At 30.3% G+C, this 15,981-nt stretch overlaps 1 protein-coding gene across 3 annotated transcripts in view; it reads left to right on the top strand.

The window, feature by feature from the left end:
- LOC127721917 (von Willebrand factor A domain-containing protein 7-like) overlaps positions 1-6,216 on the top strand; it is a 34,008-nt gene extending 27,792 nt beyond the window's left edge. Inside the window, exons 20-21 of one of the 3 annotated variants that reach the window (XM_052228726.1) lie at positions 2,335-2,452; positions 3,689-6,216. In XM_052228726.1, the coding sequence (XP_052084686.1) occupies positions 2,335-2,452; positions 3,689-3,721 (151 nt within the window). In that variant the 3' untranslated portion in view covers positions 3,722-6,216. The remainder of the gene's footprint in view (positions 1-2,334; positions 2,453-3,688) is intronic. The other 2 variants (XM_052228728.1, XM_052228727.1) reach the window with 2 other exon arrangements.
- The last annotated feature ends 9,765 nt before the right edge of the window (positions 6,217-15,981 follow it).

The raw sequence follows: 15,981 nt of genomic DNA, 5'->3' as shown, positions 1-15,981 counted from the left end.
AAATTCAGAGGTTGTCTATTATGACTGCAATATATGTTACGTAAAAAAGATAGCAACCCCTCTTCTCCGAAATATACAACAACACAAGCTCAGGTACCCGTAAATTCTACAGCTGAATATATTGCGTTCAACAGTAGACAGGTGTATATTCAATATGTTTTATTTTTGTATTTGTGTTATTCTTTCGTTGTCCTTTATTTTTTTTTATGATGGGATAAAGTTGCGATTTGTATATTACACCTATGTATCGTTTTGACACATTTTATATATATTCTATCTCTGGAAAATATGCCACACTACACCATGTATTTAGGACACAGATGCAGTTCAGTGAATTTTAAAAACACCCGAAATATAAAAAAAAATCCAAAATACAGTCAAATTACGTTTACGTTGCCTTTAACATTATACTTTAAAAACACAGGGGAAAAACTGGTGATTAAACACAACGTTCAGCTGATTTTTACTGAGTTATCTCCCTGTATTAGTATGTACCATCTTAATACGAAACGACGTGTAAACTATTCAAAAAAGAAAATCAGCAACCGATGATGACAGTATGAACGTTTATATTGTAGAAACGTGTATTTCAGCCCTATTTATATTGTATCCGCTTTTTCTGGACACGGAATGGAAAGAACTCTAAAAACCTATAATTTACGTAAAATCATAAAGAAGGTAAAAAAATAATTGACGAAAAATATTTTATCAAAACTAACTTTCAAAAGTTGATAATTTGATGGTGTTATCGCCAGTTTTTAATAGTTGTATCATGATTTGTTGTGGGCTTATTTAAATGCAGATAGTATCCTTCACAAATGTCGTTGTAAAGACATGATTCGAACCTACATTATAGTAAATTGTATATGTTTTGCTTCGGTGTAACAACTGCTAGTATATAAGTTTAAAAGATATACTATATATATTATAAATGTGAATAACGGAGATTTTTGCCCCCCCCCCCTAAAAAGATATAATGAACAGGCATTGAAACAGACAGGACAAGACAGCGTTTCTAATTAATTACCAATTATCTGAACGTCAGTCGTTGTTCTTATTGAATTTTGTTTGATAATCCAATGACCACTCAGACAACTTAAGTTAACTTTAAATCGAACATTTTACTTATCATATTTGCTATAACATATATAATGGACTCAGAATAATGTCGGAACTCAAGAAGTTTACACTAAAATGAACAACATAAAGGTTATATTATAAACATTCTACCTGTTAACATTTATTGTTTTTATTATCATATAGGTTACCGCTACGTAGAAATAAAGTTAAACGTAAGCATCACAGTGAATCAGTTCCATTTCTACAATAACACTCTTCGACAACCATGTCGTCTCAAATATAAACCACTAAGAGTGTTCCTTGACAAACTTTCTCCCCACCCGCCGTAAGATTAAAACTACATACTTTATACTTTAACATTTATCGTTCTATATGTCTTTACCAATGTCTATACGATCTCAAGTATCGGCGACTTGGTATGACTTTTAAATAGATTAAATATTAGTGAAACAACAAAAAAAAGAACACATATTTCTTCACTTACAGGTCAATTATTTAGTTTTTATGATAGCTAACGGTTGCCTAAATAGTGTTCTACATATATCGAACAACTAGGATTAAACATACTCTCCGAATTATACCAGAACTAATATTTAATAAACATCTAGGTACATGTATCTTTCTTGTAATTGTCGACCCAACTATAAAGGTGGAACTTGCAGATAGATGCTTTTCAAAGCGTACATGCATAAATAGACAAACAATGAAGTTATCTTAAATTTAGTTTATTTGATTAAGGTACCAAACTTTAAATTAACGATCGGGTTACTCGAAATAGCTTATGTAAAAAAATCTATATAAAAAGAGTAGTTGATTCGGAAATAATAATCAACTCACGACTAATTGCGCTCGTTAGCTACCGTTTAAGAAGCCACCACTTATAATGCATAATCTACTACAAGATTTCAATATAATTTTTGGACTAACATAGAGTTTTCTTTTGTGTTCTATTTTATTCTATGTCTTACTATTGACGCAGTATGAAATTCAACTTAAAACGAAGATAGTTGCAAAACAAACTAATTTGTCGTGCTTCGAAGGCTTTGTTTGTTTTATAACCGAGTTGACTTTTGTTTACTGTTTCAAACTAGATTAAACTCTGCATCTCTTCTTTAGACATACCATTTGATTGCAATGTTCATTTAACTAAATTCTTCGCATTTATAAATTTTAATTTAAATTCAACAAAGAAGTTCAATACTTAAAGCAAATGAGTTATATTATTTATTGCATATTGTTGTTCATTTGTTTCAGTGGTGATTGTTGCTCACCATCAGTATACCTTACAGTGACTGACAAAAAAAGTAACTTTGCCAGATGTCATTTTTATCTTGGTGATGTAAACACATCAACACCATTGCTGACAACATCGGTAAGTAAACGTGTTCTGTAATAGGTGTGTTTAAGTTTAGGTTTATAACGAATTTATTGTCTCAGTAGGACATATAATCCTACAACAAGCTTAATATAATTATAACGGACCGTAACTCTACATAAAACAGTTCAAAACCTAGCGAACCATTCCTGGTATGTGTTAAAAACCTGTTTGAATAGTTATAAAAAAATCTGAATTTAAAATGAAAATGTATTTGAAGTTCGTCACCGGTGATTTGTATATGTGTTTTATGTTACTTTATCCGATGATGTAAATGTTTTATTTCAATGTCTTAATTTTCAGTTTCTATTTCCGGTTGGCGAATATAGGCTATACTAATTCTACATCTATTCGGAAGTATTATCGAGATCAAAATTTCTACATATGTTATCTGATAAATATGCATATTTAAAAAACTGAATGATTTATTTTAATAATAGATTTTACTGTCAAATTCATGATCGACAATTGAAAAAAAAAATTCAATAATACAAATGGTATGTCCAAGACAATACTGTCTGATACATGTGTCATAATTCAGTGTACAAATTAACATGTACCTGAGTGTTAGCTATTTATGAATATAAAGAGTAGTGGGGGTACAAATAAATGAGTTAACAGTGATTCACTAATTTTTAAAACTCCTAATTTAACCAAGAATACAAAGCAAGTTGCAAGCAAAAACGGACGGAATTGCACGAACAACAGAAGGAGCTAGTCTGGGTGCATCGACATGGTAAGCGTCTCCTGGTATAACATCAGAATTTACGGCTTTCCAATTATTTAGATATCTAAGACTGTGAAAAGCGTCGTTAATGAGTTTAAACACAGACGTACTGTATAAGTCAACTTCGTTATAGTAACAGTAAAACAGTGAGCCATCAACCACAAAAAAAGAAATATCTTTTATAATGGTTAACAATTGACAAGTTTCTATACTTTAGGTGAGAGTAAGGAATTTGATTATGATAATTAATTACTTGAAAAAGGTACATACTGTTTCTACATTAAAAACACCAGAAAGGATTATTTTATAATATGTAGGCTTATAAAATGATTATGCCGTATGGACAGCTATATGTTTTATATTCGGATTGTGATGATTATTCATGTTCGAATATGATTGATAACCAAGGGTCAATTAACTTAAGAATAATATTAGATAACAAACATAAGTAAATAAATTTAACTTATTTCAACTATCTTTTGTTTTCATTTTTGACAATGATAAAGAGACCAAAAGGTAATTATTTTTTTAATATTTAATGAATATTTTACAATGAATTAATGATGCAATGCAATTTTTACTATTACAACTTATGTTGTCCCTTTTGTTGAAATGTTAGATATTTCTATGTAATTGTTAATACGTTTTGAATGAATCGTTCTTCATAAATGTTTGCTTGCTATATTATAACTTTAAAATCAATACATAGTTTGTTCACGAAACGTATTGTGTTATGATACATTGAATAATATGCTTGCTTTAAATTAAAAACAATATTATCGTTTTCGCTAACATTGTTATTTTTGTTAATTGATAGTAAATTAAATCTTTTAAATCATATGATAGATTAATATCTTAATTAATGTATATGTATATATGCAGATATATACATTCTAGATATATGAGTAAATATGTACATGATGTATACAGAGATAGACAGATAAAATAATATTTTATTCTAGATTGGAACTGTAAAGATATGCAAACCATGATTAAAATTGTGATAATCTTATTTTAATTTGTATGATGCTTCAGATAAAATGATAAATATTTTCGTGATTTTGTAACTTAATATTTCTTTGTTTTCTTTTTAGATATACCGGTGTCAGTCATAAGATATACTCCTTAATAATTTGATTTTTTTTTTCTAATTAGAATTTGTTTTGTTTTAATTGATAGTTGAAAGTTCATTTCCATTGTTTAATTTAACTGTCTTTTGTAGCAACGAAATCATTTAAACATTTATCAAATATGTAAACGAAATAAAACGTTCGTCCTGTGGTGTCTGGTGAATTATCGATAGTTGTCTTATTGACAATAATTCCACATATTCTTGTTTATATCGAAAAGTGGCTATAAATATAATGCAAAATGGTAAAGAATTATGGCTTAACAGCTTTTTATGAAATTTTTACTCAAATGAATAAACAGCGTGGCCAAACCGATAATGACACTATTTCTTTGGGAGGTACATCTGAAGATAGTGATGTGGAAGGTAAGGATGAGCAAAACACTATTTGATATGGAAACATTATAACCAGAAAGATCATTTTAAATCAATCAGAACGAAGAAATAAATTGTATCACCGTACAGTGGTATAATGGATCTCAAATAAAATGGCCCACCTGAAACATGTAAAACAATCACAGCATATCTTTTTTTTTCAAATGCATAAATAATACACCATCCAAGTTGTGTAATGTAGAATCAAATACAAAGAGAGTCATGGAATCGCAATCATTTCTTTCTTAAAGGTAAGCCATTAATTAAAAGAACACATCAGTACCTTTTGTGGATCTTGTCGTATATGCATATACTTCATGACACATATACGACTCGTTTGAATTATTTAATATTTCCTAGAAAGGAACCGATGAAGAAACTAGATAAAAACGAATGACTTCAAAACAAAAGAGTGTATTAAGTGTGAGATTGAAATATTGAATGTTATCAATTATATGCAGGCTAATAAAAAATCTAATTTCTATCAATATGTAAGAAAAAAATACAATTACATTAACACGAATAAACGAAAAACAAAACTGTCTAGGAGTATGCAAGATTTTTGGCACTTGGATTTCAAGAGGGGAAAATATTAATTTCAGATATCAAATAACATAATATTTATGTGTATGCGTATGTATATAGCTATCTCATTGGTGTTAATACCACATTTTTTTTAAATTTTCATATATAAACCAAGTAGGAGCATTGGTCGCTGATACATGAAGATTCTGCTTTTACCACTCTTTTATATGGAATTGTGTACACGCTCCACAATTGTGATAAAAGCGAAAAATACTGTCCACTGCAAGATACGGAACGCATGTGTATTGATAAGAAATGCTTAAGTGACATTCAATTACATGTACAACTTAACTAATTAAACTGGTTAAGCTGTGAGACAAAACAGTTTTATTTTCTATTAGGTATTCACCGCACAATCATAATAGAGTAATTAACTTGAATGAAAGTTGTTACCACAAATGGACGTGGTATTATATGTTTATTCATGTGTTACATTATAATTCTAAATTGAATCCAAATCCATATGTAGCCACCATTCCCATTGTACATACTAAACCTTAATGAGGTATTATATGTTTATTATTTGTTTTTAATAAACAAAACATTATTTTGAATCAAGAAATGCCGACATTATATTGTTAAAAAACTTTAAATTAATTCCATTTTTTAAAACTATTAAAAGTAAATCTAGAAAAACAATTGAAACTTACAAGTGAGTGTTGTTTTTTTTTTCTCAGATCTCACTAATATATTCATGCATGATTACTGAAACCTAACCATTCTAATGTATTACCGTCTTTTTTTTACAGTAGTTAAACAAATTGAGTTATCTTTCTTGGTTGAAAATATGTCATTCAGAACAAATTGACGTACATTTTTATCATACATTATGAATGAAAAAGAACATACTTATCTATGATGTCTAATATTAAATACTTTTTCTAGAGAACTTGTAAATGCTGTTTCCTCATTATTTATTAAATAAATCTTATTTTTTCTTTAAAATGACAGTATTTCATTTACTGAGATAAACCTAGCAAATTTTGATCATAAACAAAATATATTGATTAAGCGTACATACGTTGTAAACAGTCTGAAAAAAAACATGATTGTGTGCAATAAGCTCATCATAGAAACCAGCAAATGACAAGGATTGAAATTTTGCACGCCAGACGAGCGTTTCGTCTACAAAACACTCATTAGTGACTCTCGAATAAAACAAGTTACAAAGGGCAACACAAATACAAAGTTGACGAGCATTGAGTACCCAACTTTTAGAAAGGTTTTCCAAAATGCAGCTAAAATAATCTGTTCTTGGAATAGGAAGTTCTTAGCATTTCAAAATGTTATAGTTTTGTGAACAGTTAGTTTATAATTATAGCGATATCAATGATACACGTAACTCATGTAAATAATGAAGTGTTGTTTACTGGCCTGGTGAAATCTTCTGTGAGAAAAACCCCTACCGGCAATGGCATCGACCCAGTTGTTATAGATAAATTCATCATAGATACCAGGATTAAAATTTTGCACGCCAGACGAGCGTTTCGTCTACAAAAGACTCGTCAGTGACGCTCTGATTAGAAATGTTAAAAAGGTGATAAATGGATGAAGTTGAAGACCATAGAAGACTCACAATTCAGAAAGATTTTGCCAATTACAGTAAAGTCATACATTCCTGAGGTAGACAATCCTTAATTTTTGTAAACAGTTATTTCATAGTTATGACCATATCAATAATAAACCATGTCAACACAGAAGTGCTGGCTACTTTATTGATTATTCCATCGGGGAAAAAAATTCCTACAGCAGTGGCATCAACCCACTGGTTGTAGATAAAATTATAATAGAGCTAACTTTAAAATTTTACACGCCAGACGCGTGTTTCGTCTAAAAAAGACTCATTAGTGACGCTCTTATAAAAAAAGTTAAAAAGACAGCATAAAGTTCGCAGTTGAAGAGCATTGAGAACCCAAAATTCCGAAAGTGCCAAATACAGCTAATATAAAAAAAAAAGAAGATGTGACATGATTGCCAATGAGACAATTCTCCACAAGAGACCAATGACACAGACATTAACAACTAAAGGTCACCGTACGGCCTTCAACAAAGCTTATCTATTCATGGGGAAGAAACTCCTGAGAATTTCGAAAATTTTAAAATGTTTACAATCTACAGAACCATACATTTTATATAAGAAATATCACATGTATGTAATCCTGAATGTATATAATAAGCATTTACAGTGTATGGCAGTGTTGGTCATATTTTCTGTAGTTGAAGTCATAAGATGTTAATCTAGAACAAACGACCGTGCTTGTTCATATGTTGAACTGTTACACCATTGTTTCTGGTTAAAAAGAGGGTTGAAGGCTCAGAAACCTGTTGAACACCACCACATTATATATGTGACTTTCCTAAGATGCCTGTACTTCAGTGATTGTCGTTGGTTGGTGTCTGTTATATTTATTACCGTTTGTTGTTTTGGTTATGAATTGGTATACATGTAATTATGTAGCTGAATATACGGTATTGGTTTTACTCATTGTTGTGACATGGACGTTGACCTATAATCGTTAAAATCCACATCATTAGGACTCTGTTAGATATATTGGCAATCAAACTAAATCTTATAATTTGATATCTTAATTATTTGTTACTTATGGGATACTCAATCTTACTAAATTAGTTATCAACATCAACTTCTAGTGTACAAGTTCAGTTGTGTGTATATCAAGTATGGACGCCCATAACACCAGAATAAAAAGATGAGCAAGTGTGGAAAACTACTTATTTTATAAGTCATAATACTTTTATCTAATTGCGAGATACTGAATCTTGATAAATGACACATGATTATTTGTTTAAGAAATTACAGGATATTTCATTTAACTGGTGGATATACCCATGAAGACGACAAGTGATTGTGACATACAATTGTAGATTCAAACGAACATTGTATCATGATATTAATATTAATGTTGATGTGCAAAAACTCATTCATGACACCAGTCTTATAATTTTGAAGAATAGACGCGCGCGTTTTGTCTACAGAAGACTCATAAGTGATTCTCGAATCAATACAGTGGGAAGACCAAATCAAACACAAATATGAAGAGCATTAAAACCTCAAATCCAATTAAAGTTTTCCAAATAAAGCTAAAGAAATCTATGCCTGAAACATAATCTTAACATGTTAATACAAAGTGTCCTTAAAAAGATCCATTGCATTGTAATCATCAGCCAGCCCTCATATATTGCAATTTTGGTAATATTGACAATGCAACTTCCCTTAGGAACTCCTTTTATAGAGAAAAGTGTGGCACTTTTACTATGAAGTTTCGTAAAAAAAATTATATCCCGAAATTGAAAGATTACGTGCACTACTATAGTTGGTGACGGTAAAACATAGGGTTGTGCAGCATATTTTCAACGTGAATATGCCTCGAACTCTATGAGTTTAAACTTCCACTAAAATTCTGTCTTACTCCTCCTTCTACTTGTGCCTTCTAGAGATTTCAAGTTAACCGCTATCAAACTGCATGTATACTGGTCATATTCCAAGAATAGGAGGTAAACATTACAAAATATCTATGAATTTTAAATATCTCACCAAAAGAGGCATGGTTTGTGAATCAGCTCTATTTACTTAATTCAACCTATAGGCAGTATTAAAAACAAAAATAACATTATTTTAAACAAAAAAGAGACTTAAATATAACAGCCAATGTTATACGCTAAACGTTCAAAAAGTGTAGATAATTTCCATGATTTATGTATCTGTATAAATAATTGAAACAACAAACCAATGTCTAAGAAAAGTGTATTGTATTTTCCACAATGGCAAGGTTCATAAAGGGTTCCAAGGTATTTTGACACCGACAGAGTCCGTACTTGACCATGATCAGCTTCAAAATCTTGATAAAGCATGTTTTGCAAAAATAGCAGAAAGTTTAGCTTCTTGTAATATCCTTTTTTTTCAACCGTTCCAAATACAGATATCATGGAAATCTGATCGTGATTGCTATTTTCAGTTTTATTTATTCATTTTTCTCTATCTCTATTTTTTCTACAAAAAAAAATATTTAGAAGTCGTGTTTCAATTGCAACAATTTTATGTATGACCACGTTCACTTATTAACAATTTACTGGATGATTTACCTGGTTAAATTCACAACAATATCCGTTTAAACGCTGTAGGTCGAGTAATTTGTTACAACAGCACACACACAAGGTGTGATAAATGTGTTTTTACATGATACAAACTGGGAAAATGTATTGACAGCTTTTGACCAAAGTCAGTTTTCGGTAATTGCAAAAAATTAGTGTTTATATGTCATGTATGTGGACCACCCTGTAAATCTGCATATTCAAGCCCAAACTTGGTGACAACTTTATATAGTATGATGAGAACAGTCAAATAGCAGTAACTCTATATTTGTTAGTGTAAAAACTTCTATGTTTCTAGTTATAGTGGGCATGTTGGATGATCTCTAGTCATTAAATAGGTATAATTTTAAAGTAGATCGCAAAAATGAAATCAAAATTAAATCATCGTATTTATTGTGTTCAGCACCGCTGTCTATTTTTATATTAATCACAATGATGATAAAACACGGACATCTCTGAATTTACAGTATTTTGGCATCTCCTGTTATCTTAACTAACTTCCCATATGCATGGATTTGTTTTGTTTTATTTTGTTTATGACGATGACGTACATTGTATATGTTTCAAACACCTTATCTATTTTTGAAAACTAAAATTTTATAAAATTATGACTAAAAGGAATAAACTAATTCTAATGGACTATTTATATTTTTTTCCTGATTGTTTGCACGAATTCATCTCCGAAGCGGCTATCAAATGCGGATCCAGGATTTAGAAATAGAAGGTGGGGGTGGGGGACTAAGATTAAATAAAGGCAACAGTAGTATACCGCTGTTCGAAACTCATAAATCGATAGAGATAAAAACAAATCCGGGTTACAAACTAAAACTGAGGGAAACGCATCAAATATAAGAGGAGAACAACGACACAACAAAAACACAACATTAAAATGTAACACACACAGAAACGAACTATAATATAACAATGGCCATTTTCCTGACTTGGTACAGGATATTTAAAGAAAAAAATGTTTATGGATGGAGAGTTGTCTCATTGGCACTCATACCACATCTTCTTATATCTATTATGAGTTAAACCTGTATGTAGCTTCATAATGTGAACTGCTCCTAAAAAATCCGGCCCAGGATGTTACTTTTTAGTTTTAGTTTTATAAAAAAAAAACAAAACCAAACACAACATTTGATATACACAAAATGTAATCATTTCTGTTTATATATTCTTTGTCAACAGAAAAAGTTTCACCATTTACAGGGTTGGCGAAGTGCTATATACGATACTCACAAGGGCTATACTTTTTGATGTGTTTATTTAAGATAATGTATTTACTGAATAGTACAGACAAAGTATAGTTTCATAGTATTGTTGCTAGATATATACATTTTATTCAAACCAATATGATTAAGTTTTGCCCATTTAAGAACATCTTGGTTGAGTGCCATATGAATATATGAAGATTTGATTCCGGTTGAATTATTTAGACTGATCAATAATCAACTCCTGCCTAACATTCTCTTCAAAAGATTATGCAATATTCTTTTACGCTATTCCGTTAACTTGGGTTTTGTTTGGAATTGTTTATATACTCTCATCTTGAATAAAAATTAAACACTTGCAACTTGTTATATATGGATAAAAAAATCAATCGAACCATCATTTCACTTGTATGTATTGTGTGCTGTGGTATTTAAGACAACTTACAATGTACAATATAAATCTCTATGGACGTGTTATGTGTGGATAATCGTAATCAAAATTATTCATTTCACTTTGATTGAAGTCATTTAATACATACGTACGTCACCTGTTTCTAACTTTTAGACTAAATATAATTTCAATATCTTAGACAAAATATTATAGGTGAAGTGAATGGTAATTTAATGATAGAAATATGAATTTTAGTATTTTGTACCTATATGATTACAATTGAACGATATTTTGGAGTAAAAAGTCCAATTGATGTTCAATTTAATCGGTCATACAACTATGTTGTGTCTTTTTACTTTATCATATCAATGACAGTCGATGACATTTATTGTTAAAGTGTACTTGCATCATGTATATCTCATAAAAAAATACACAAATAAAAATGGCCTGGAAGCAATTGTCGCCATGTCTAAAAAGCAATCGTGCCTTTTATTCATGGTCAAACATAAATATGTTCTTAATAAATATATCCAAAGTAGGACACAACAATGTGTCCATTTTTCAATTCAAAAGTATTCAATTTATACTCCCAATCAATAAAATAACACTTTTCCTGTTTTTGTCCTGCATTTATTGTACATCTCCGGATTAATCTTCAAACAATGACGTTAGAATGTAAAGCAAAAATATGGATAAATACCTTAAAAGATTAAATTGATTTTAAATGATTAGAACAATAATCGTTTCAGCTGATCATTATCCTTATCTTAGATTTACTGATGGTGATGGCCGACTTTATATGAATTTGGTTTACTGTGTAGTCCCATTTCATCATATAGCTAATAATGTTTCTACGCATTTAAACAGTTCCTGTAATGTGCTTCGAGCGAACGAAATTGATTTATTTTCATTTTAAAGTTTGATCGAAGTTCATGAATTTCTGTATATACATGTATACCTGTATAGACTATCGTATGTTGCCACGACAATGTTTATGTAAATGTTTGTCGATAAGTTGCTGTCTCATATACTTATATCACTCATATATTTCTAGTTATTAATGAATGGTGGCCAATAGCAAAACATTGACTACATTCTGCTTTTTATTGTAACAAATATATAACATAATATATAACACAACTTAGTTCAAAAGCGGGTATGACTTGTGTGGACGATAACTAAGTAGTAGACAATATCGTCCACACAAGTCATACCCGCTTTTGAACTTAGTTGTGAACAGGTAATAGTTTTCATATAAGCAATTATATTAATCATTGTTAATAATCATCTACATTTATGTTTCTGTATATTTATAACCTATTATGTTATACATTTATTACAATACAAAGCAGAATTTAATCACAAGCTGTATCAACACAAACGATCAATATCCGCTAATAAACTGATATCAAACGAGAGTTCGTATATGGATGGTATGGTGTCTAATGTTCGGTTCCATATATCACAATCATATCCGGTCAAGAATATGTAGATATAATATCGGACGTTATGATCCTATTACTTGCATTTCCAACTGCTACAGCTTTTAAGTAATATTTGGCATATTTTGAATAGTGTTCAGTATTCTTAATCTTTGAGAACTAGATATTAAGTGAATGATTTTTTATAGCGAAAACGATTGGCTTTACATGACCAGCACAAGGGCTTCAAACATTGTTAACATTGTAAACCTTTAAACCGTTTGATATGCATTTCTGTAATAAATTGGACCTTGAATTGAATCATGATCCAGAACTTTCCTTATACGGTATTTTAAGACTTCACCGGGTGAGAATATGTTTGTAGAGCCTTTACTTTCCCCAAGACGAGTCCATCGTGGTCTACAATATGCGGTCAAACTTTATGCATTCCTACAAAATCATGCCTGCAACTGTATTTTCGATTCAAATTATGAAAATACTTTAAAAAAAAAAATGCAGATCTTAAAACGTTTTCTTTAGGAATCAAGTTGTAACCCCGCCTTAATACATTTTCACTAAAATGGTTTTCTCCTGAGTAAACTTCTAAATAGCCACTATTGGATCTTCTTGACTCGGAAATGATATGCGATCTTCGAAAATGCAATGAGGCTGATACAAATTCTCACGTAGTTCAGAAACATTATGCTGATATTAAATCCAATAAATCCGACACTGATGGATCCAAGTATTGAGACAGAGAAGTATCTGCTGCTGTCTATGGAAACCGAGCATCATCTCTTTGCCTTCATCCAGAATGACTAGTCTATAGTGCAGAAGCAAAGACAATAATTGCGGCATTACCGTTTATTTCTTCTGATAATCAATCGAAATTTAGTATATATTCTGCTTCATTTTCATGTATTCCACCGATATATAATACAAAAACTAACAATCTGTTAATATTTGATATTCGGTTCGTTATAAGAAATTTAATAACATTTTAGAAGAATTAATGTTTTTGAGTAAGTGCCAAATCATACTGACATAAAAGAAAACAAAGCTGCACATCAGGCGACACATTGTGCCTCGAATGATCTAATTCTTGAATATCATATACCTGCCCCTGACTGTTGTACAGATTTTATACCTCTAATTAGAAAATATGATATAAATATATGGCACAATAATTGATTCTATTTTCAACATATTAATAACATGCAATTAAACTTGAAATAGATAAAACATTGCAAAACTTTATATAATTATATTTAAAGAAGGTTGTTGTTTTTGTTTTTGTTCTAGATGCCGAAACATACGTCTAATCCTACAACAAGGAATACTGGTTCGTTTTGGATTTCTTTGAGTAAACATCGGTAGTTATTATATTCGACCGTTTCATGTTTCTATCCTAAATTTGTTTACAACCACTAAGTCGATACCAATGCTGGTGCAGGTTTCATCTTCGAGCCCAGTAGTCAACTCTAACTAGGTAACTGTTTACAAATCTTTGAATTTTTCAGACAACAAAGGATGTTCTACCCCAGGAATAGATTACCGTACTTGTATCTGCAAATGGCAATATCTTTTTGGGTCTTTTGAGTTTTGGGTCCTCAATACTCCTTTTTATTTGTTTTTTTTTCACTTTTTAATTTGAGCGTCACTGGCGAGTCTTTTTGTAGACGGAACGATATATGGCATATAACATTTTAAGTCAGGTATAATGAGGTAATTCATCATCTTATCAAAATATGCAAGCTGCGTTAATTTAACAACTGATACAAAACACAATTTGAAATCCATTATAGTATTGTAAAAGTTTCCCCTCAACATGAGGGAACCGATTTCATATTGTTTATAGCTTAAGTTCTTCAATCAAACGCATAAGCCGTGGCCATATATGTTCATGAGTAAGGCATAATGAAGTAAATGTATTTTCGTAACAAAGGAACATGTAAAGACCATCAAAAGAATCCTTAAAATGTAGCCTAATATTAGGAAAGAATTTGGAACGAATACTTGCTACGAATCAATAATAATAAAGCAACTTTGTTTAATACATGTCCTAAAATTGCCTTGAGGCATGTCCTTATATTAAGACAGTTAAGATAGATTGGCCCTATGTTCCACGAAGGCGTGTTCTTATCTCAAGACAGGTAAGAAAAATAGGCACTAGTATTAACATTAATCAATGCATCACATTTCTATTATTTCCCTCGTCCTGAACATGCATGCCATATTTGCCACTGAGCGTTAAGCAAACACAAATCAATCAATCAGCCTATCATTGTCTCGTTTTTTTGTAAAACGAAAAACAGTGGTAGTAAATTTTATTGTTTTCTTTATAAACAGTCATACTTTATGCATAGTTATAAATGTACATAATGACAGTTTGTTGTAATTGAACGCTCAAGCAAAACAAAGATTTATTATCGAGGTGAGAAATAAATGGTTATATGCAATGAAAAATGGTGGTATCTACAATGAAAAGGTAACAAATTGTTTGATGGCCATACGACATATATTGAGAGCTCAGTACTGTTGAATTATTACATTCAACATCAGCTCCTAGTTAACGTTCTCTTAAAAAAATGATTTTATTTACTAGTAGTGTGCATTCCTCGAACTGAGTTTCTGTTTTTGATTTGTTAATTTGTTTTCGTCCTGACTATGAATGAAACATTTTGACTGGACATAAATCAGTAAAAATCAAATCTATTCATAATTTACAAATATAAATATTACGATATGATATTTATAACAAACTTTACACTTTAAAGCTCTTTTGACGTGTTTTTTGTCTGTACTCGTTATCAAATTTCTTTCATTTTGTTCCTTAATACATACTTACGTCAGCTATATGTAACGGTCCGTGTTACACTTCACGATTCTAAATTTAAAAAGTTTTTAAATTTTAGTGTTTTGGATTTTTGGTCAAAGTTATAAAATATCAACATTCCAAATTTTTTAAGATTTGGAAAATTTCACCAAATAATTAATACATGTATTCTAAAATCCTAAAATTCGCTTTAAAATTTAAAAGTTTAGATATTTAACAAACCTTCAAAATTACTAAACTTAACGTGCAGTTTTGATCATTTCGCCTTTTGATAGTTTAATTATTTTTTTTTAATTTTTGATTAAAATATTAATTATATAACGGATGAAAAGAGAACATCTGTACCAGCATCGCGTTTTGAGTACATGTAAAGTGCGAAAATATCACTGAAAAATGAACATATTCAAATACAAAATCAAATTTTTAAAAAATTAAACAAGAGGCAGACGGGGATCAAAGCGGAGAAAAAATTAATAAAAAAAAATATATTTCTCAAAAGCGGAGAATTAATCTAAAAAAAAAGAAACACTTTGATAATGATCATTCTTAAGTAGGGATAAAAAGAATAAAACGAATGGAATCATTTTTAATTGCCAAAAAAAAAATATATTTGAAGAAGAAGCTGCATTTCTTTAAGCAAGTCGGACGTCACATGAAATATCAGTATCCTGACATTTTTAAGGTTTTGCATCTATTAAAAAAACACTCAATTTTCAAACCTATTTAAAGCTGCATTTA

The sequence above is a fragment of the Mytilus californianus genome, unplaced genomic scaffold (assembly GCF_021869535.1).
Source record: "Mytilus californianus isolate M0D057914Y unplaced genomic scaffold, xbMytCali1.0.p SCAF_12, whole genome shotgun sequence".
Lineage (NCBI taxonomy): Eukaryota > Metazoa > Mollusca > Bivalvia > Mytilida > Mytilidae > Mytilus > Mytilus californianus.
The sequence above is the reverse complement of the archived record's forward strand: the minus strand, read 5'-3'. Positions and strand labels throughout refer to the sequence as shown.